We start from the raw sequence: 21,933 nt of genomic DNA on the forward strand, positions 1-21,933 counted from the left end.
TTAATAAACTAAACTCTCAATTCAGCTGTGCCTTACCAATCACTGACAAAAAACATGGCCTTCTTGTCTACCGAAATGTATTTGAAAAAGTTTACCTGTTTTTTTTCCCTGACTTATGAAGGTGCTTACTGTCTGTCCTTGTATGTCCTCAGACCCAGCTCTGTTATGACCATGGGCACAACCCGCTAATGAAGAAGGTGTTTGAGGTGCACCTCTGCTTCCTGCAGATCAACCAATCAGAGACGGCCCTGAAGCAGGTTTTCACCTCGCTGCGAACTTTCATCTACAAAGTAAAGAAGCCATTGGTTCTTAACTCTTCGCCAAAATGTCCCTCTCCTACATGTGCTGGGGGTCTAATTGCCACCACCGGTGTGTTTTTTCAGTTCCCCTGTACGTTTTTTGAGGGTCGTGCGGACATGTGTGCCTCGTTCTGCTATGAGATCCTGAAATGCTGCAACTCAAAGCTGAGCTCCATCCGCAGCGACGCCGCCCACCTGCTCTACTTCCTCATGAAGAGTAACTTCGACTACACGGGACGCAAGTCCTTCGTTCGCACTCACTTACAGGTAATAGAGAGGGTTTCCCCTTGTCACGCTCATATGTTAGTCCTCAGAATCTCCCTGGAAGGTGGGTTTGGTTGACGGTTATTACCATGTGTGTCTCCTGCCACTGGACCCAGGTGGTGATCGCGGTCAGTCAGCTGATCGCCGACGTCATCGGCATCGGAGGGACACGTTTCCAGCAGTCCCTGTCCATCATCAACAACTGTGCCAACAGTGACAAGACCATCAAGGTCAGAGGTTATATTCCCATTGAAACCCCATGTCATATTGCTTGGTCTTTAGAGGGATACTTCAGGTTTTGTCAGTGAGGCCTTTGCCCCAGAATGAAATTACCTCATGGATACCTTTTCCATGCCCGGTTTGAAGGAAGATGGAGTTAGGTTAGTAACCCAATGCTAATTCAAGTAAGCGCAATGACTGCATGTTCACAGTGTGCACTTTTATGTTAGCAGATACGGTACAGTTGTACAATTGTCAACTGTACTAGCACTTGTGAGCCATTTATGCGTGCAGATACATAAAACTGTTGTCCACAAGTCCATCTGAATCTGCGGAGTTAGGCAAAAGGCCAAAATCCAGAGGTTACCTCTCAATTGAGCACATCATTTGAAACACAGGACAGTCAAATTTGGACCACTTAAATGATCTGCTGCATTCTACTGGACAGAACACAGCGTTTCCGTCAGATGTGAAGGACCTGACCAAGCGGATCCGGACAGTGTTAATGGCCACAGCTCAGATGAAGGAGCATGAGAGGGACCCAGAGATGCTGGTGGACCTGCAGTACAGCCTGGCCAAGTCATACGCCTCCACACCCGAGCTACGCAAGACCTGGTTGGACAGCATGGCCCGGATCCACGTGAAGAACGGGGACCTGTCTGAGGTCTGTATCAGTCTGGAGTATGGGCCGAACATACAGAAATACAAGTAGACCCATTGGTGTTTTGGAAGGTTAAGGAAGGTGGAGTAATTCGGGGGCTTGTTTGTGGTTGAATGTCTGCATGGGTTGTGATGAGGTGATGAGTTCAGATCTGGTAACGTCAATGTCCTGAGGTGTCTGTGATTTTTCTCTGTTGTTCACAGGCAGCCATGTGTTACGTGCATGTGGCCGCGCTCGTGGCCGAGTACCTTCGGAGAAAAGGTGCGTGTGCCGTCAGTGGCAGAGATGTTGCTGATTCCACGGTGCCACTTTCTATTTTGGAGGCAGGAGCACTTCAGAAAGGGTTGTTGAATGGTCAGCGCAATGTAACGTTAATGAAACGATAGCTAGTCATTAGTTTGTCAGTGGTAGTAGTGTGATCTATAACACAAAACGGATCGTCATTCAGCGCGCTGAGAATCTTGATACATACAGCCTCAGATTTGCTAAATTAGCCCGTCAGTCTTTGTTCTTGTTTCGCACATGTTGTGCACAGACTGTTTTTAAACACCACGGGTAGAATTAGTTCTGTGAAAGCAAGTATACACCATTGTTATGGTCCCTGACAACAAACATTGATCTTTCGCCTGTTTGTTCCAGTGAATCTTCTGAGTGAACTACTATTTCCCCACCACATGTATAACCGGTAAAACAAGCCATGGAACTAAGAAAGCCTCGGTCTGTTTGGTCTGTTAACTGTTCCCATCTCCTTAACGGTCGTAGGCATGTTCAAGCAGGGCTGCTCCGCCTTCCGTGTTGTCACTCCTAATATTGACGAGGAAGTGTCTATGATGGAGGACGTGGGTATGCAGGATGTCCATTTCAACGAGGTGAGACACTATCTGCTGGTTGCTCTCTGCCGCTAGGTCAGCCAAGGAGCTGTGGTACTCGTTTGAGTGTCCTTTTTTTTGAGGGGGGCGGGGGCTTCACAACTCAAAGCTTCTTTTATATGCTCAGTTAAATCTCGTCCCCTTCAAACATGGAGCTAAATTGTGGAGTTTTCACCTTGTTTAAATGTTATGAATAAATGGACCACGTTCTACACTATCAAACAACTTGAATTTCTAAATAATTTATTCTCTGAAATGGCATGGTATAGCTTATCGACATTGCACAGGTTAGCCTTTCAATAGCCATTGAAAGGCAACAAGGAACCAATATGCTTCCCATTTCCTGTTCACCACACCAGGAAGCCCTTAATGTTGGGTTGTGTGACATAAAGGACAATAGCGCCATCATACTCCAGAAAATGTTCTATGCACTAATGTTGATGAAAGTTTTGAAATGAGACCCCTGCATGTTGTCCACAGTCGGTATGAAATTGTGGCTTCTCTCTCGTACAGGATGTCCTGATGGAGCTCCTGGAGGAGTGCGCTGATGGCCTGTGGAAGGCTGAGCGCTATGAGCTCATCTCGGACGTCTACAAACTCATCATCCCAATCTATGAGAAGCGTAGGGACTTCGAGGTACAGCAGCAGACCTAAAATATGGACAAAAGTTGCTGACACTTAGCAGTGTATTTGTGTTTTTTATAATTTTTTTATTTCACAGAAACTGGCTCACCTGTATGACACCCTCCATCGCGCCTACAGCAAAGTGACAGAGGTCATGCACACGGGCAAGAGGTTGCTGGGAACATTCTTCAGAGTGGCTTTCTTTGGCCAGGTGAGCTAGTGCTTGAGATCCGGTTGAGATCCAGTGGTAGGCTGTCAGAACCACAAACACATTGCAGTGGAGATACCATGATACCATTGATCCACCCTGTAATAAAAAATATATAAAATTGTAAATGACTACAAGCATTTAAATTATGCAATGAATAATATGTGTGTTACTCTGTACTAGAGCCTAAGTTAAATGGTTAAAATGCAAATGTAACCCAAATCAAAGGCACAAATGGTGGAACAAATTGGAGCAAATCTTCAGTTGGACTTTCTAAAACAAATCAATCTTGATTTTAGCATTGGAGCAGCTAAGGTTTTTTGATTGATAAAAGCACAACCACGCCCATGACGATTTGTTATCCATTCTAATCCTTTTGTTCTGCTTTTTATCCTCTTTAAAGGCAGCGGTAAGTTATTCAGTAGGCTCTGCTAGCATTCTCAAGTGGCCTACATCCATGTGTGGTGTGCTGCTTCTGTAATCCATTACATCAGCCGTAGTGTGCCGTTTAAAGCTTTTAGCAGTAACATTAACCCACCACCACCTTCCAACTTTTGATTCTGTTTTTCACAACAGCATAGCATGTTGCTGATTTAATGTAATACACAGAATTTCCTTCTTTGCTTCCATTTATAGATGTAAAGACTTCCTACACATGGTTCTTTGTCTTTCAGTGTGGTAACTTTTCTTTTTCGTAGTAGTTGCTTTGACAATTTGCTAAGTTGAAGTGGACCCCCTTGATAGAACCATGTTCCATCTGACAGAACCATGTTCCGTCTTGGTGCTAGTTCTGTATGGAGTGTTACAGTGTGAACACTGATCTGCTGTAGTTGTAGTCTGGGTAGTGTTGGAATAACTATGATTCTGTTTCCTGTTGCTCTACCTACAACTCCGTAGCAGTACCAGTTTACTGACTCTGAGACTGAGGTAAATGAATAAGAACGTGAATAATGTCGTAAATTGACTGCACTAGAGCTTATGGCTTGTGAAGTGTCCTTATTAGTGCAGTCAGTGGTATTACTGGCTTCACTCCATTCCCTCCTAGATCATCCAATTCAGGACTCTTCTGCTGCCTGACTTAGTTACCCTGACAACAAGATGTCACATTAGTCAAGTTTCAATGGGAGGATTCCATCTACACATTTGAGGAACTTTTTAGAATGTTTCAAAGTATGAATGCTTTGTCTGCATTTGTCCTTCAATTAGTCCTGTAGTACTTATTCTAGACCAGTTCTCTTGTTTCTTTGTGTTTCGACTGTAACAGATCCAAGGATAAGGAATTTGGCAATATGTTTCAGGTTCAGAATTGCATTAGTGTTTTCCCTCATCACATTTCCACCGAAAAGTGGAAAGTCAACACAACATAACTCCTCACTCACTCATTGTGTGTTGTTATGCTCAGATGTTTGAAATCATCATTCTGGTTTGAATGTTGTTTTTACATGAATAACTTCACATTTGGGTTCTTATTTTTATTTTTTTTACTTTGTTCTATACATTGTAACCTTAGTTTGTAAACTTAGTGTGTAAACTTAGTTTGTAAACTTAGTGTGTAAACCTAGTGTGTGCTTGCGGTTTCCTCCTAGGGTTTCTTTGAGGATGAAGATGGAAAGGAGTACATCTACAAAGAGCCCAAATTCACCCCACTTTCGGAGATATCTCAGAGGCTACTCAAGCTCTATTCTGACAAGTTTGGCGCTGAGAATGTCAAGATGATTCAAGACTCTGGGAGGGTAAAAGACATAATTAATCTAGACGTCTGACATTTTTTCGTGTTTTCAATGGGTTGATTGGTCATCTCTATTACTGGTCACTCATGCTCTGTGTTCTGATTGGTCCCTTGATGTTAATTCATCTTCAACAGATCAACCCTAAAGATCTGGACTCAAAGTATGCCTACATCCAGGTGACCCATGTCACTCCGTTCCTGGAAGAGAAGGAGCTGGTGGACAGGAAGACCGACTTTGAGAAGAGCCACAACATCCGGCGCTTTGTCTTTGAGATGCCCTTCACGGTGTCTGGGAAGAAGCAGGGCGGCGTGGAGGAGCAGTGCAAACGCAGGACCATCCTAACCAGTAGGTGGTCCTCTTCACGTCGACAACCACGCGGCCTAGACTACTCTTGATTGGAAGCTTGCAGATGTTAAAGGTCGTTTTAAGGTAGCTGACGAGGCCGAGGAGATATGACCGGTGCGGTGCGACACACCTCAGGATGACTCATCACTCTCAAAAGCACATTTCAGACACGTTCCGTATCACTCTTGAGACGTGAATAGTGCGCATTCGCACGTACCCCTTCTGGAGCACTTCCCGTGCGACGAGCAGAGTGCACCGAGGCAGTCTACAGACTGGTAGAGTCGATGGGATTGTGTGGTGGAGCAGGCATGAGTAAGAGGCAGATCCGCACAGAAAGACGCACTCCACCTATATATTGACACTTTTGTTATTACGTTTTTTCGAGGGCATACGTTTTCATATTTTGTTTTCATGCTCGCTCCCAGTGGAAATCGAACCCACAGCCCTGGTGTTCCTAGCACCATTTTCTACCGAGATATACGAGAGGCCATAACAACCTGGGTCTCTGCCTGACGCGATGCTCAGCAGAAAGGGTCCTGTGTGATTGTAGATGGATCCGATTAGGTTCTGAGGATGTCAGCACTTCAAGCCAGTCAGGATGACAAAAAGATCCCTAATTGTTTGTGTTTTATCGTTTTATAATAGGAAAGATTCCAAAGTACAACCATGCTATGTTCTATCTGAATTATCTAAGTTACAACTGCGTTATCTCATATATCTTCAGTAAAGGTGAAGGTAAAACCGCTATAAAACCGCTTGGAACATTTTTTTTTTTTACGAAACGCACATGATATTGGTGAAGATGCAGCAAATTGAAAGTATTATTAGCATCTGCCCATTAACAAATGGTTGCTAGATTAAATCCCAGAGTCAGCGACTAAAAAAACAAAAATCTGTTTTTCTGCTCACAAACTGCCAAGAGACTAAAATTCAAATGTCAACTAAATTGTTGAGGGCACTGTGATGTATCCAGTCTCTCTCTCTCTCTCTCTCTCTCTCTCTCTCTCTCTCTCTCTCATAGCAACCCACTGTTTTCCGTACGTGAAAAAGCGTATAGCTGTGATGTACCAGCACCACACAGACCTAAACCCCATTGAGGTGGCCATAGATGAGATGAGCAAGAAGGTGGCTGAACTGAGACAGCTGGTTTCTACAAATGAGGTCGACATGATCCGCCTGCAACTCAAACTACAGGGCAGCATCAGTGTTCAGGTGTGCCCTTGTGTCCTCACCAACCACACCCTGTGTCCTCACCAACCACATCCTGTGTCCCCACAAATTGTTTCATTCAACATATGGTTGCTTTATAGTAATTAAATATAATCCTTGACTTAATCTTCAGGTAAACGCAGGTCCCCTTGCATATGCCAGAGCTTTCCTGGATGATGCTAGCACCAAGAAATATCCTGACAACAAGGTCAAACAACTTAAGGAGGTCTTCAGGTGAGTCTCAGATTTACACACATTCCCAAGCTGCACAGCTTATCTCTGCACCACTAAATTGTTACTGAAGAACAGTTTCTTCATTGCGTTACCCGTGACACTGGCCTTCTGCGAGCAGGCAGTTTGTGGAGGCGTGTGGCCATGGCCTGGGCATCAATGAGCGGCTGATCAAAGAGGACCAGCAAGAGTATCATGACGAGATGAAGGCCAATTACAGAGACCTGGCCAAAGAGCTGTCCGCCATCATGCATGAGCCGGTAAGCACAAGCTACCACCTAGCATAACATGTCGTTTCTTTACGACTTACATTTTGGAATGAGATGTGGTGTTTGTTCCATGACATTTATTTGGAGCGTTGTTATGGAATTAACTGTTATTTTAAGGCTTTGGAATGTCATAGCCTAGTATTTTGCGGCCTTTAACCCCTTTACCCCTCTGTTTTTCCTTTGTGCTGACATGAGCAGATTGGATGGTAAAACCTACTTGGCATGGCTTGTTTTGTGTGATTTATTCCTTATTGTCTTAAATAGGCCATCTATCCTTTAGTATCGCCTTAAGGTTTCATGCTCCCTCCCCTCCCACCTAGATCTGTCCTGTGGAAGATGGCATGAAAAGCGTTCTTCCAGACTCCCTTCACATCTTCAACGCCATCAGTGGTACGCCTAGCGGTGCCACCATCTCGGGCATGCCCAGCTCCTCCTCCGTGGTTTGAGACCCGCCGGGATTGGCTGACCCCTGACCTCAACACTCAGAATGTGCACATCAACCAGGCGCTGCCATGAGCCACGTTCCTGCTTCTCTGCTCCCCTTATCACGTTTGGCTAAACTGAGACAATATCCTTGACCTTGAAACCTTCTTTCACACCCCCTCTGTCTTGTGCCATGGGCCAGGACAAATGACAAAGTTGTTTTACTGTTCTATACAGTCCAGACACTCTGGGAGGGATGGGACCTGGGACATTCATACATTAGGATGAATTTAGCTAAACTAAAGGAGTGCCACGTGAGCAGTGAGGGGAGCGGGCCAACGTGAAGAGGTTACAGACATAGTATGAGGGGGACTGGTGTACCCTCCGCCCTGGCCCGAATGGGGTAACCTTCAACCTGGACTGACTGAGGGGCCCCGCATTGAACTGTTGGTGTTCCATGATGAATATGACATCACTGGTAGTGTTTCCTGTGGAGACGTCTCTTTAGGGTTCCTTGAAGAGACAAAAATTTGCATGTGATGTCACCCTCAGCCTACAGTCTTTCATTTTTATTAGTTTGTTTTGATAATTTGTCTTCTGCTCTGAACTCTTTAAGGGATTTTTTTTTTATGTACAGTATTCAACTTGGATAAGTCTGTATTGATGTCGAACTGTATATGCTGCATACATTGGCATTCATCTCTCTGTACATGCACACGAACACTTGTTATATTTCTACAAAGCTGCAAATTATCGGAAAAAGAGCCTCCTATGAAAATGTTAGCATTTAACCTCAATCACTTAAATGTCTTAGAATGGTCATTTAAAAAAATATTTAAAGCCATTGCATATGAGTATATTCCAAGTTGTTTTTTCTTGTATTTAAAAATGGAGTGCAATATTTGTCTCTTGCAAGGTATCTCTTGCTGTATTAGATCCAGTTGTGTGTAAAGATGTTCAACCTTCTTGCCAAAGCAATGGGGTGTGGATCCAGAGACGAGGCCTACCGTGGAAGTTATTTTACCATTTTAGTGTTCATTAAAATGTTAAAGAAATCATTTTATATTTGGGATGCAATGGGTTTTTATTTTTATTTAACAGAAAGTCACTGTTCTGCTGTAAACAGAAATGTTCCCTAATGCTTTTCCTTTAAATAAAATTCACTCATTCTCTGCACTTCAACTTGTGAAGCTTTTTGATTGTTAAGAGAGGCTTGTTGACTGTAGGTATGGAATTATGATACAGTGTAAGTAATTATTAGCTCGTGATGTTCTTATTTAGACTCTCACCTTTCTCACCAAAGATAAAGCCATAAAAGTGCATTCTGGGAGACCTTCTTAGCCTTGTTCAATCAATATCAGTGTCGGCCTGGCAGATCTCACTAAAGGATAATACATTTGAGAGGACAAGAAGCATTCTCTACACACTGCCATCATGACAGGTGAGCTGGGCAACAACGATGCCAAAATGTTAAATAACATTGTCTTTATGCTGTTCTAATAAAAGGCATCTAAGAGTAAGATGCATCTAGGAAATGTTACAGCTGTGTTCATCTCACATCTGGAATATTAACATTTCACTTATTGATGATTGGTTTTATTTGTGACAGAAACAGCCATAGATGGTGTTAAAAAGGGGAAGTCAAAGGTAAGACATGATTCATCTCACAACATACTCTGCAAAATCAATGAATGCTTCTAAATTCAATAAATGTGCCTGTTCAGCAGGAATGTCTGTCTAGGTTATTCAACCTCATAGCTATTAAGGCCATCCTTATTTGAGATCATTCTGATTCAAACACGTGATATGATCATTATACTGTGTCTATGCACAGGAGGTTTGCGGCTATCCTATCAGCATTTTCTTCATTGTTGTAAATGAGTTCTGCGAGAGATTCTCCTACTATGGCATGCGAGGTAAGGCGGTGATATCTAGGTGAGTCCAGGGATGGTTGGTTCACTGGATTGTTGTCAGAGTGCTAATTACACTCTATCTAAATTATGCTGTGTCATATGTTTGAGATTAAAATGCGTTGACTATCTGGTCATGATAAAACATTGAGATGTGGAGGTGGATGTCTAACCTGACGAACTGGACCTTTTCACGCTGCTGTCCACAGCTGTGCTGGTGCTGTACTTTAGGTACTTCCTCCAGTTTGATGATGACCTAGCCACGTCTATTTACCACACCTTTGTGGCTCTGTGTTACCTGACCCCCATCCTGGGTGCCATTATAGCCGACTCCTGGCTTGGCAAGTTTAAGTGAGTAACAGTACCGAGCCCTAGAATCAGGGTAAGACAATATATAAATCGGTCCTTGGTTTATACTCACTGCTAACACTTCCATTTTGACTTTCTGCAGGACCATCATCTACTTGTCCATTGTTTATGCAATTGGCCAGGTTGTGATGGCAGTCAGTGCTGTTAATGACATCACGGACAGTGACCGAAATGGAACGCCAGACAGTTTGACCTTCCATATGTGAGTCATCCTCACTCCAAGCCAAGTTTGGAGATATGCTTACATAAACAATTTATGAGAAGGCCTTCCAAAATGTGTTCTGACTAGGACTGTGAAACTTTGAATACATTTCTGGCTTTGCTCCGTATCCCAGTTAAAGGATTCCTTGAATCAAGGGAATAAACAGAGCATACTGAATACTCTAACCAGAATTTGAGGAAAACCTTGGAATATACTTAACATTCCCAGAACTGTGCAACCCTAGTCCTGATTAAATAGAAAATCTGAGGAGCTACTGAAGCATGTCTTAAGAATGTCCTTGTTTTACCTATTCTTCCAGAACAATGTCCATGCTGGGTCTGTTACTCATTGCACTCGGTACAGGTGGTATCAAACCATGTGTAGCTGCTTTTGGAGGAGACCAGTTTCAGGACCACCAGGTTAGCATAAATACACAACACAATAGTGAAGTCATTGTCATTCACACATACACTAACATGTAGCAATATGTAAGGAAAAAACTAAATGTATTGTGTTTTGTATTATATTTTGATTTGCAGCACAGGTTGAAACAGAGGCTTTTTGACCAGTAACTCTCTTTGTCTTGATCTCTGCTGCTAATAAAAATGTAATGTTGTTTCACTAGAAACATTTAGAGCTAAGCATGCCATTTTCTCCTTCTTGCCCCGAACACTTCCCAAACATAATAAACAAATCTAAACTACAAGCTTCTCCATTTATTTCTCCAGGCAAAACAGAGGGGAACTTTCTTCTCTGTTTTCTACCTATGCATTAACGGTGGGAGTCTCCTGTCAACAATCATCACACCACTCCTCAGAGGTAGGGGATATGACTGAGGGCCAATCTGTAGTTGTTACAGAGCCTCAAAAGGTTTTCAACCCCCCTTGGACTTTTATCGTGTAACAACATGAAATCAAAATTTTGCTTTTGCCACTTATCAACACAAAAAAGTGAAATGCACCAATAGATTGAGCTGTGGTACAATCAGTTGTCTAGGTCACATAATTAGTTTAATGGAGTCTGCATGTGGGAAGGGTAGGGAATAAGGGAAGTAAAGGAGTTCAAGTATCTCTGGGTCTTGTTCGCGAGTGAGGGGACAACGGAGCGGGAGATTGGCCGGAGAATCAGAGCAGCGGGGGCGGTATTGCATTCACTTTACTGCACCGTTGTGACAAAAAGAGAGCTGAGCCGGAAGGCAAAGCTCTTGATATACCTGTCAATTTTCGTTCCTACCCTCACCTATGGTCATGAAGGCTGGGTCAACAAGATTGCGAGTACAAGCGGCTAAAATGGGTTTTCTCAGAAGGGTGGCTGGCTTCTCTCTTAGGGATAGGGTGAGAAGCTCAGCCATCCGTGAGGAACTCGGCGTAGAGTCGCTGCTCCTTTGCATCGAAAGGAGCCAGTTGAGGTGGTTCGGGGCATCTGGTAAGGATGCCCCCAGGACGTCTCCCTAGAGAGGTGTTCCAGGCATGTCCAGCTGGGAGGAGACCTTGGGGCAGGGCCAAGACTAGGTGGAGAGATTATATTTCACTGGCCTGGCACTGGCCTGGGAACGCCTCGGGATCCTTCTGTCAGAGCTGGCAAATGTGGCTCGGGAAAGGGAAGTTTGGGGTCCCCTTCTGGAGCTGCTGCCCCCGCGACCCGATACCGGATAAGCGGATGAAGATGAGATGAGAGTCTGCAGGTGTGCAATTAAGGTGTTTCAATCATAACAAAAACGACATGAAAACGAAGGAACATTCAAAGCAATACTGGAATACAGTTCTTCAAAAGCACAAATCAGGGGTAGGATATAAGATTTCCAAGGCACTGAATATTTCCTGGAGCGGTATATAATTAAGAAATTGAAAAAAAACAGGCTGTCCTCAACATGGAGTATCCAGGCAAGAAAGACACTAGTCAGGGCACCAAGAGTAGGCCTCTGAAGGAGTTATTGTCTTTCACAGCTGAGCTGGGAGACACTGTGCTTACTGCAACAACAGCCTGGGTGCTTCACAAAAGTGGCCTTCTTGTGAGAATGGCAAAAAGAAAGCCATTGTTAAAAATAACTGACACTTTTCCAGAAGAAAAGCGGGAGAGTGAGACCAAGAGGAAGAAGATTCTATGTTTGATACAAAAATGAACAAAAATATAGCTTTTTGGCCTTAACAATAAGCTCAAGCTTAACACCACACATCATCCTGAGAAGCATGGTGGTGGCAGCATCATCCTGTGGGGATGCTTCTCAGAGGTAAGTACCGGAAGGCTTGTCAGAAAGGATAAACGGAGCAAAATATAAAAAGGTCCATGACGGAAACCTGATCCAGAGCGCACGGGATCTAACTTTCTGCACAACGATGACATTAAACCACACAGCCAAGACAATGCTGGAGTGGCTTCAGGAGAAGTCTGTGAATGGCCTTGAGTGGAACAGTCAAAGCCCAGACCTCAATCCAATTAAGTGTGGAAAGAGTTGAAAATGTAGTTTCTCCAAATGTACCAATTCAACTTGATCAAGCTTGAGCAGTTTTGTAAAGAATTGAAATTCATTTTGATTTAATGTTGTCACACAATAAAATGTTGTAAAGAAAAAAGAAAGATGACGCTTTTTTATTGTTTCAACTGCTAATTCCCACTTTAATTTTGGTTGAAGAAAATGATGGTTTAAGATACTACTACAATGTGCATGGCAATTTACTAAAGAACCCAACTTAATTTACTGTATAATAATTTATCTCTGCTCTGTGTTTCTGTGTTTAGCCCAGGAGTGTGGCATCCATAGCCAGCAAAAGTGTTATCCTCTGGCCTTTGGTGTCCCTGCTGCACTCATGGTGGTCTCCCTCGGTTTGTTTCTGTACCATCTTCACCATTCCACCTTCCATGTCCCCATTCTACCAGTCATGTCCCCATTCTACCAGTCATGTCCCCTTTCTACCAGTCATGTCCCCTTTCTACCAGTCATGTCCCCATTCTACCAGTCATGTCCCCTTTCTACCAGTCATGTCCCCATTCTACCAGTCATGTCCCCATTCTACCAGTCATGTCCCCATTCTACCAGTCATGTCCCCTTTCTACCAGTCATGTCCCCTTTCAACTCATCATGTCCCCTTTCTGCCAGTCATCTCCCATTCTACATGCCATGTCCTGGTCTACCTGCCATTTCCCATAATTGTATACTTGTTTATAATGATGTGTTGCTGTTTGTTCCCACAGTTGTGTTCATAGCTGGGAGTGGTATGTACCATAAGACTAAACCACAGGGAAATATCATGCTGGCTGTTTGTAAATGCATTGGGGTATGTCAAACATTAGCTAGCATCAGTATTTACTCTCCTGCAGTCATCTTGGTGTTTCTGAAAATATAATTTTTGTATTCGCTCTCGTTTATAGTTTGCCATAAGTAACCGCTTCAAGCACAGGAGCAGTGTTCACCCAAAGAGAACACATTGGATGGATTGGGCCGAAGAGAGATATGACGTACGTCTGCATTGTTAACTGTACAGTACTTTCTCTACATGGAATGCCATACACATAGCACTCAAATACAATATGCAAACAACAATTTATGTTATTCTCTGTCTTTCATTCTTTTGTTCTTGTAGAAACTTCTCATTGCACAGATAAAGATGGTTCTGAAGGTCCTGTTTCTGTACATTCCCCTTCCGATGTTTTGGACCCTATTTGACCAAAAGGTATCTGAAATACGTTGGAAACTAATGAGGCTGTATTATCACAGTGCTTGTAATATCTATTTGCTATAATCAAGTAAAACCTGTTTCTTCTTCACAGGGCTCTAGGTGGACTCTCCAGGCTACCACCATGGATGGGAACTTCGTAAGTTTAAAATAAAAAGTCAGTCAAAGCAATAGTATGTAAAGTATGCTGTTCATGTTTGTATTGACTGTGTTCTCTTCATAGGGAATTGCCATTCTGCAACCAGATCAAATGCAGGTAAGTGCCTGGTTCCTGATGTATATTTCCTAATTGTTTCCATGACCATGGCTAAACACACCTCTTACCCTAGAAATGTCATTTCTGACAGACTGTTAACCCCATCTTCATCCTGACTCTGGTACCTATTATGGACAAGATTGTGTACCCACTGATTAAGAAATGTGGCTTGAACTTCACGTAAGTTCTGCTAAAAATGCATGCCCCGTAAAGAATCTAGAAAACAGTCGAGGTGAAAGCACACTTGGGACTCTAACCATGATCCTGTCCTCAACAGCCCTTTGAGGAGAATGACAGTAGGGATGTTTCTGGCAGCCATGGCCTTTGTTGCAGCAGCCGTGGTACAGATCCAGATTGATGTAAGTATTTAGAGTCCATCTATATTGTTTGTTTCTGTTTCATCCAACTATTTTGTTGTCTTTCAAAAAGATGTATTGTTCAATCCAGAAAGTCTGGAACCAGGGTTACAGAAAGTCTTTAACAGCAATGCAACTCACTGTCTATGGAATGGAAAATGCGTAACAAATATATTATATTTTTTCCATTCTTCATTTTTTCCATTTCAGAAAACCCTGCCATCTTTCCCATCAGCCTCCCAGAGCCAACTAAAATTACTCAACATGGGCAGTAACACCTTGATGGTTAAACTATCAAACAATTACTCCATCGAATTACAAGCAGCTCAGGTAGGTCGTTTAGAGGTCCAGTTCTCCTCTACATTCATATTCACACCTTACACAAAATAGCAGACCAACCACAGGTAATTATGAGTCACAATGAAGTCAGGCTCAGCAGACACTGGAAACATTATGGGCTTTTTCAAACTGAACAAAGTTCAGTTCGTAATTACTGTCTAGTGTTCATAGGTAGTTCTGGAAATGTAACTCCACATCCCTTTTACAGGCCACAGAGAATTACATTACATTTGAAGAAGAAAGCATCAAGGTCTCATTGCCGAATTCTACAATATCTAGGACTGTTGTCTTACCAAAGGAAAAGCGCCAAACACTTTTAATTCCCTCAAATGTCAGCGCCTCATGGGAGGTGGTGAGTACAAACCTTATATTACACTTTATGAAGGCATATTTATCTATCTATCTATCTATATATCTATATATATATATATATATATATATATATATATATATATATATATATATATATATATATACACTCACCTAAAGGATTATTAGGAACACCTGTTCAATTTCTCATTAATGCAATTATCTAATCAACCAATCACATGGCAGTTGCTTCAATGCATTTAGGGGTGTGGTCCTGGTCAAGACAATCTCCTGAACTCCAAACTGAATGTCAGAATGGGAAAGAAAGGTGATTTAAGCAATTTTGAGTGTGGCATGGTTGTTGGTGCCAGACGGGCCGGTCTGAGTATTTCACAATCTGCTCAGTTACTGGGATTTTCACACACAACCATTTCTAGGGTTTACAAAGAATGGTGTGAAAAGGGAAAAACATCCAGTATGCGGCAGTCCTGTGGGCGAAAATGCCTTGTTGATGCTAGAGGTCAGAGGAGAATGGGCCGACTGATTCAAGCTGATAGAAGAGCAACTTTGACTGATATAACCACTCGTTACAACCGAGGTATGCAGCAAAGCATTTGTGAAGCCGCAACACGCACAACCTTGAGGCGGATGGGCTACAACAGCAGAAGACCCCACCGGGTACCAATCATCTCCACTACATACATACATACATCTTCTTCCGCTTCATCCGGGGCCGGGTCGCGGGGGCAGCAGTCTAAGCAGGGATGCCCAGACTTCCCTCTCCCCAGACACTTCCTCCAGCTCTTCCGGGAGACATAGTCCCTCCAGCGTGTCCTAGGTCTTCCCCGGGGTCTCCTCCCGGTGGGACGGGACCGGAACACCTTCCCAGGAAGGCGTTCCGGAGGCATCCGAAACAGATGCCCAAGCCACCTCAGCTGACCCCTCTCGATGTGGAGGAGCAGCGGCTCTACTCTGAGCTCCTCCCGGGTGACCGAGCTTCTCACCCTATCTCTAAGGGAACACCCAGCCACCCTGCGGAGAAAGCTCATTTCGGCCGCCTGTATCCGGGATCTTGTCCTTTCGGTCATGACCCAAAGCTCATGACCATAGGTGAGAGTAGGAACGTAGATTGACCGGTAAATCGAGAGCTTCGCCTTGCGGCTCAGCTCTTTCTTCACCACGACAGACCGATACATCGACCGCATTACTGCAGAAGCTGCACCGATCCGTCTGTCAATCTCCCGTTCCATCCTTCCCTCACTCGTGAACTCATCTCCACTACAAATAGGAAAAAGAGGCTACAATTTGCACAAGCTCACCAAAATTGGACAGTTGAAGACTGGAAGAATGTTGCCCGGTCTGATGAGTCTTGATTTCTGTTGAGACATTCAGATGGTAGAGTCAGAATTTGGCGTAAACAGAATGAGAACATGGATCCATCATGCCTTGTTACCACTGTGCAGGCTGGTGGTGGTGGTGTAATGGTGTGGGGGATGTTTTCTTGGCACACTTTAGGCCCCTTAGTGCCAATTGGGCATCGTTTAAATTCCACAGCCTACTTGAGCATTGTTTCTGACCATGTCCATCCCTTTATGACCACCATGTACTCATCCTCTGATGGCTACTTCCAGCAGGATAATGCACCATGTCACAAAGCTTGAATCATTTCAAATTGGTTTCTTGAACATGACAATGAGTTCACTGTACTGAAATGGCCCCCACAGTCACCAGATCTCAATCCAATAGAGCATCTTTGGGATGTGGTGGAACGGGAGCCTCGTGCCCTGGACATGCATCCCACAAATCTCCATCAACTGCAAGATGCTATCCTATCAATATGGGCCAACATTTCTAAAGAATGCTTTCAGCACCTTGTTAAATCAATGCCACGTAGAATTAAGGCAGTTCTGAAGGCGAAAGGGGGTCAAACACAGTATTAGTATGGTGTTCCTAATAATCCTTTAGGTGAGTGTATATATAAAGCAAATTAAATATTAAATAAAAAAAATTTGCATCCTGTGTTGCAGACTGACGATTTGATGAAAAAGCCAGAGCAAGGGGCAAATGGAGTCAGGTAACCTTGCATGCATGGCTGTCTACCAAATCAGGCATATTGAGGCTACTTAAATGAACATACTATATGTACATATTTGTGGATCTCTAGCTATTTGGGTTAAACGTGTACTCGTTTTCATTGATGTTTCCCTGCGTTATAATGTGCAATTTTCAGATTTGTTAATGGGCTGGCTGGAACAGTGAATGTGTCAGCTGGAGCGCATAGCTTTGGAAGCATTGGCTCCTCCCAGGCTTCTAACTACTCTTTCCTTTCAAATGGAAAGTAAGTTTAATAGCTATTGTGAGGCTTTAATATCAGAATATGCAGCTAGATACAAAAAAAAATTTAAAATACAGTGACATATTTTTCAGGACTCATCTAGAAAGATTTTCAAAGCATCTCTTCTTTTCCAGAGCCACATTCACCATTACCAATGGTGTGAACACATGTGAATACTCCAGAGAATTCGGATTTGGAAGTTCTTACACTCTGCTTATTCCCAGTAATTTCATGTGGGGTCCCACAGTACGTTTCACTCCATCTATGTGTATATTAATAACACTGTAATATACACCATTATCATCTTCAGTAAGTTACAGCAATGCTTGTATCTTTTATATAGTGCTGGGAATTTATTTTGGCGGTTGAGGACATCAAACCCAATTCCTTCCATATGGGCTGGCAGATCCCACAGTACTTCCTTATTACCTGTGGAGAGGTGGTGTTTTCTGTTACTGGCCTGGAGTTCTCCTACTCACAGGTAAAGCACAGACACTGTTACTAGTACACTACACTCGGTCATCTGGTAAATCCTGTGGTAAACTGTAAATTGTTTTTATCTGCACAAAAAAGGCACCAAGCAACATGAAAGCAGTACTGCAAGCCGGCTGGCTCTTCACCGTAGCTGTTGGCAACTTTATTGTACTGATTGTGGCAGAGATTGCACAGATCGAAGAACAGGTACCAGTGCCACTACACTAACTGTACACTCTCCAGATAACTTTCTCATTCCTCAGTCCTCAGAACACACATTATTAGAAGCATGTGGGTCACATATGTCTTAAGTGTCCATAACTCATTGTTCAATGGCCAGATCTTTGGAGACATTGATTGAATATTGTTGTTCTTCTTTTCTACAGTGGGCAGAGTTTTTCCTCTTTGCCTCCCTCCTAGTTGCAGTGTGCATCATCTTCTCCATTATGGCCCATTTCTATACCTACACGGACCCTACAGCGATCGAGGCCCAGTTCAGAGACAAAAGCGACAATGAATCACACCAAGAGAGACTTGAAATGGAGAAGAAACATTCCATTGACCATCATGATGAAAATGATGAACAGAAACAAACCAAGATGTAAACAGCCTTTAAATCCATTGTGTGTGTGTGTGTGTGTGTGTGTGTGTAGGAGAGATTAAAATAGAGAGAATGAAAAGGTGCAAAAGAGAGAGCTAGTGTGAGCTAAGATAAATAGATCATATATATCACTTTTATAATAGTACAGTTTAGATATGCACAAAATAACTTGAAATTAAAATACAGACTAGTTCTGTGAGATGGCACAACCTTTTATTAAAAATAACTGAACAAGGACCCATCCCAACGTCCCTAGATCACAGTTCATTCAGTATGTTTATGCAGCATTATTTTTATATAGAAGGTAGTGTTTTTCATTTCACTGAATAAACATGACTCCCATGACCATTGTTTAGGGTCACATGATATGTGGCTTAGGAGCAACATTCTGTATTGTTAATGTTATTTGCATTACTATTACATTAATGGTAAAAGAAGAACTGGTTTGGCAAGTCCAATGCTTTATAAAATATTGATTGTTATAAACATAATGACAACACACCTCCAAGACGACTATTGCCTTGCTAAAGAAGCTGAGGGTAAAGGTGATGGACTGACCAAGCATATCATATCTCCTATTGAGCATCTGTGGGGCATCCTCAAATGGAAGGTGGAGGAGCGCAATGTCTCTAACATCCACCAGGTCCATGATGTCCTGGAGGAATTGAAGAGGACTCCAGGGGCAACCTGTGAAGCTCTGGTGAACTCCATGCCCAAGAGGGTTAAGGCAGTTCTGGAATATATTGGTGGCCACACAAAATATTGACACTTTGGTCCCAATTTGGATATATACCCTTAGAGGTGAACTCACTTTTGTTGCCATTGGTTTAGGCATTAATGGCTGTGTGTTATTTTGAGGGGACAGAAAATGTACACTGTTATACAAGCTGTACACTTTACATTGTAGCAAAGTGTCATTTCTTAGGTGGTGTCACATGAAAAGATATACTCAAATATTTACAAAGATGTGAGGGGTGCACTCACTTTTGTGAGATACTGTACAAAACCTTTGGAGTTTTCTAATTGAGATGGAGAATTAGGGGATCACGGGATGTTGAGCAGGCAGGACGGCGATCAGTGATGTTTTGTAATGCAAGCCGGTGGAGGGTGCCATCTGGACGCTCCCAGCAACATGTTGTTCACTCGAGAAGTCAGCATTCCCTATTTTTAAAAGTCCTAAGATTTGTCACAAATTATGTTTAATTAAATATAAAAACGAACAAAATGACCCCATGACAATACATATTTAAACGAGTGGCTGCGTTAATATATTGAAAAAAGTGCCTTATCAATTGATAATAAATACTTGTGAAAATATAATAAACACTCTATGATACATTTGATAACTTCATCAGCTTCTGTTTTTGAATTCTTTCAGTACTCAATAAATGGTTCATGAGGGGGATTGGAGCCGCTAATCAGCCACTCCCAAGAATGCCCACAAAGCACAATATCGGGATGACAATTTCTTGGCGGGCTTGTTTTGAGCCTAGTTTTCTTCCTTATTACAATTTTTTTTTTCCAAATGACACAACTGATGGGAGAATGTTACAGCAAAATAGATGTCGATGTAGACTACTTCAAAATGTACTTAGTATGTTTCGAAAATATGAATCTACCCTACAGTACCTTGTGTTAGCAGCCAAAGCAGGGATTTCGCAACGAGGGATTTAGTTGCCTCTCTCCCGTCGGTCCGGCTCAACATCCCCCTCAAACGTCGCTCGTCGCTTGTCCGTCCTGCTCAATCTACTCGAGGGCTCCCCCTAGCGAGGACGTCCATGTAACCGTGCTGGACGTCCACGTCGTTCAGAGGGATATGGTGCCTGCCCTCCATATACGCGTTGTTGACGTTTGATTATATTTGCTTGTTGATGTTAAAATACATGTTTTGCCTTTCAAACTGTGGCAGGCTCATTCATATACCTTAACACGCTATAACAGTATTGGGCTTGTTTTGGCCTTATTTCTGTAGCTGCGGTTGCTTGTTTGACTCGCGAGAGTTGGCAACGCTGGTCAAGAAACAACCAATGGCATACGGGGACACGCGAAACCCCTCAGCCATATCCTGGTTGCTAAAATTCTACACAGTTTATTCAATATATATTCAAGAAAATAAGCATTTAATTGTGTTGGGAATTGTTGTGCCGTCAAAATCGTTTTTTGAAAAAGTTTAAATATCCAGGAATATAGTTGTACAGCTCCATAATCTCGTTGTCAAAAGTGAAAGCAAAACTTGAGTAAATTAGTTTGAATTGCGTTCCGCAAGGTGGAGGCAAAGAGATTCCCTTAAAGAAAGTCTGTTGTCCGATTTTCTGTTGTAGATCTATGAACTGCATGCATTTAGAACGATTCAGAACCATGTGCTCGAAAGTCGAAATCCATTGAACAAGTCCTCAGTCTTTGGATAACACGAACTGGCAGCTATCCAGCACACATTTTGAAATCACTGTTATTTTTCAGCCTGTAATTACTTTACTGTCCATTAGAGGGAGCCAAGACGGTGGTTGATATACGGAGAATTGTTTGAAGCGCCTCGAAATGTAAGTTTTCTTTGCATTCTGGCTTGTACAATTTTAGGAAATTAATAATACATTTGAGGTGTTTGCATACAGTCTCATTAAGGTATTTCTACATATAGATCCCCTATGGTCAATGAAGGATTCCTCGATAACATATTGCCAAGCCCAGGCAAAAGGACGCATTGCCCCCTCCAGATAGAATCTGTGTTTCCCCATAAACACTGCAAATGTGAAGTGGCATCTCAAGATGGATAAGGGAGATGAACACTGCACCAATAGAATAGGGGTGTTGTCAATCCTCCCTCTCCGTTATTAGCCAACTGGACCATGCCGAAGTGGTCAGAATCAAAACCAGAAAGATTTGTATTGCCAAGTTTTACAACAAACAATGAATTTCTTCTGGCCCATTGGTTCAACAATTTATATTTAAAAAAAAAAAACATAGTGCATTTATTTGAAAACCATCAGTAAAGTGTAACATTTTGAAGAGAATAGCTTTCCACCAATCCTGCCTATTTTTTTACCTATTGTATGTGTTTTGTAGTCAGATTAATTGTATGTATGAATATGTAAATAGGAAAATAAATTGCGAGAAGAAAAAACAGTTATGGCATTAACTCCTCTCAACAATGAAAATGGATGGTTCTTCAAAATTGAATGTTTATTTGGAGTTTGCACATCACCAGGAAAAAGTCAGCTTTAAAATGTGACCAAAAATCTGATTTATTTACCCAGGAATTAGCTACTACATTACGGAAACTTTACCAGCTACTTGTTTGACATTACCGTTTTATGAATTATTCTCTTTTCTTGAGTCAACTAATGCATAATGTGCTTCAATGTATCCAAATGTGCAACTTTGTTATTTAAATGAAATGTCTAATTTTACAGATGTGCGTGTCCTCCTTAGAAGAGGCTGTGTGAATTTTCAAGTGTATGTGAATCGTTATGATGTTTGCTTCTGAAACTGGAAGAAAAACAATTATATATATTTAAATAGACACAAACACAGAACTTTCATGAAGGTTATCATGTCAACCCGTGCCAGCCAAAAGAGTATGACAACAGCAGTCTATAATTAACAAAAACGAAATGCACAATTTAAGCCTAAACAAAAATGTACTGGTGTAGGCCATTACGTTTGAATACTGCCAATGATGTGTTTGAGAGTTATTTTAACGAATTAGTGAAAAATACACTTTTCTCTGAACAAGCTGACAACACGTGCATCACTGTAG

The 21,933-nt window shown here is 42.4% G+C and overlaps 2 protein-coding genes across 28 annotated transcripts in view; both read left to right on the plus strand.

The window, feature by feature from the left end:
• The window catches only part of zmp:0000001200 (dedicator of cytokinesis protein 9), a 78,754-nt gene extending 70,227 nt beyond the window's left edge, over nt 1-8,527 (plus strand). For 9 of the 26 annotated variants that reach the window (XM_034286925.1, XM_034286921.1, XM_034286927.1 and 6 more), the window contains 16 exons: nt 153-290; nt 384-566; nt 680-793; nt 1,231-1,446; nt 1,647-1,797; nt 2,206-2,312; nt 2,826-2,948; nt 3,034-3,147; nt 3,548-3,553; nt 4,042-4,071; nt 4,731-4,877; nt 5,009-5,219; nt 6,241-6,431; nt 6,562-6,662; nt 6,781-6,919; nt 7,249-8,527. In XM_034286925.1, coding sequence (XP_034142816.1) covers nt 153-290; nt 384-566; nt 680-793; nt 1,231-1,446; nt 1,647-1,797; nt 2,206-2,312; nt 2,826-2,948; nt 3,034-3,147; nt 3,548-3,553; nt 4,042-4,071; nt 4,731-4,877; nt 5,009-5,219; nt 6,241-6,431; nt 6,562-6,662; nt 6,781-6,919; nt 7,249-7,374 — 2,097 coding nt within the window. In that variant the 3' untranslated portion in view covers nt 7,375-8,527. Of the gene's footprint in view, nt 1-152; nt 291-383; nt 567-679; nt 794-1,230; nt 1,447-1,646; nt 1,798-2,205; nt 2,313-2,825; nt 2,949-3,033; nt 3,148-3,547; nt 3,554-4,041; nt 4,072-4,730; nt 4,878-5,008; nt 5,220-6,240; nt 6,432-6,561; nt 6,663-6,780; nt 6,920-7,126; nt 7,135-7,248 lie in introns of all 26 variants that reach the window. The other 17 variants (XM_010894912.5, XM_010894913.5, XM_020054819.3 and 14 more) reach the window with 6 other exon arrangements.
• A 186-nt stretch (nt 8,528-8,713) lies between these two features.
• On the plus strand, nt 8,714-18,746 carry slc15a1a (solute carrier family 15 member 1a). Of its 2 annotated transcripts, XM_010894921.5 has the most exons (23): nt 8,714-8,792; nt 8,961-8,998; nt 9,186-9,267; nt 9,471-9,612; nt 9,713-9,832; nt 10,152-10,251; nt 10,561-10,651; nt 12,572-12,655; nt 13,025-13,107; nt 13,202-13,288; nt 13,414-13,503; nt 13,601-13,645; nt 13,730-13,762; nt 13,854-13,942; nt 14,040-14,121; nt 14,329-14,448; nt 14,666-14,809; nt 16,794-16,840; nt 16,997-17,104; nt 17,236-17,347; nt 17,445-17,582; nt 17,675-17,782; nt 17,962-18,746. In XM_010894921.5, exons 1-23 carry the CDS (start codon nt 8,786-8,788, stop codon nt 18,178-18,180), a joined length of 2,169 nt encoding a protein of 722 aa, XP_010893223.2. In that variant the 5' UTR covers nt 8,714-8,785; the 3' UTR covers nt 18,181-18,746. The 2 variants fall into 2 exon arrangements, with proteins under 2 accessions (XP_010893223.2, XP_012993296.3); XM_013137842.4 differs by having other exon boundaries at nt 12,572-13,107.
• The last annotated feature ends 3,187 nt before the right edge of the window (nt 18,747-21,933 follow it).

The sequence above is a fragment of the Esox lucius genome, chromosome 16 (assembly GCF_011004845.1).
Source record: "Esox lucius isolate fEsoLuc1 chromosome 16, fEsoLuc1.pri, whole genome shotgun sequence".
Taxonomy (NCBI): Eukaryota; Metazoa; Chordata; class Actinopteri; order Esociformes; family Esocidae; genus Esox; species Esox lucius.

What these genes read in the sequence shown, in the direction of transcription:
- slc15a1a (XM_013137842.4), top strand. An exon ending in ACCAGTTTCAGGACCACCAG is followed by an intron (nt 10,252 to 10,560) that starts GTTAGCATAAAT and finishes TTATTTCTCCAG; the next exon opens with GCAAAACAGAGGGGAACTTT. An exon ending in TTGCACAGATCGAAGAACAG is followed by an intron (nt 17,783 to 17,961) that starts GTACCAGTGCCA and finishes TCTTTTCTACAG; the next exon opens with TGGGCAGAGTTTTTCCTCTT.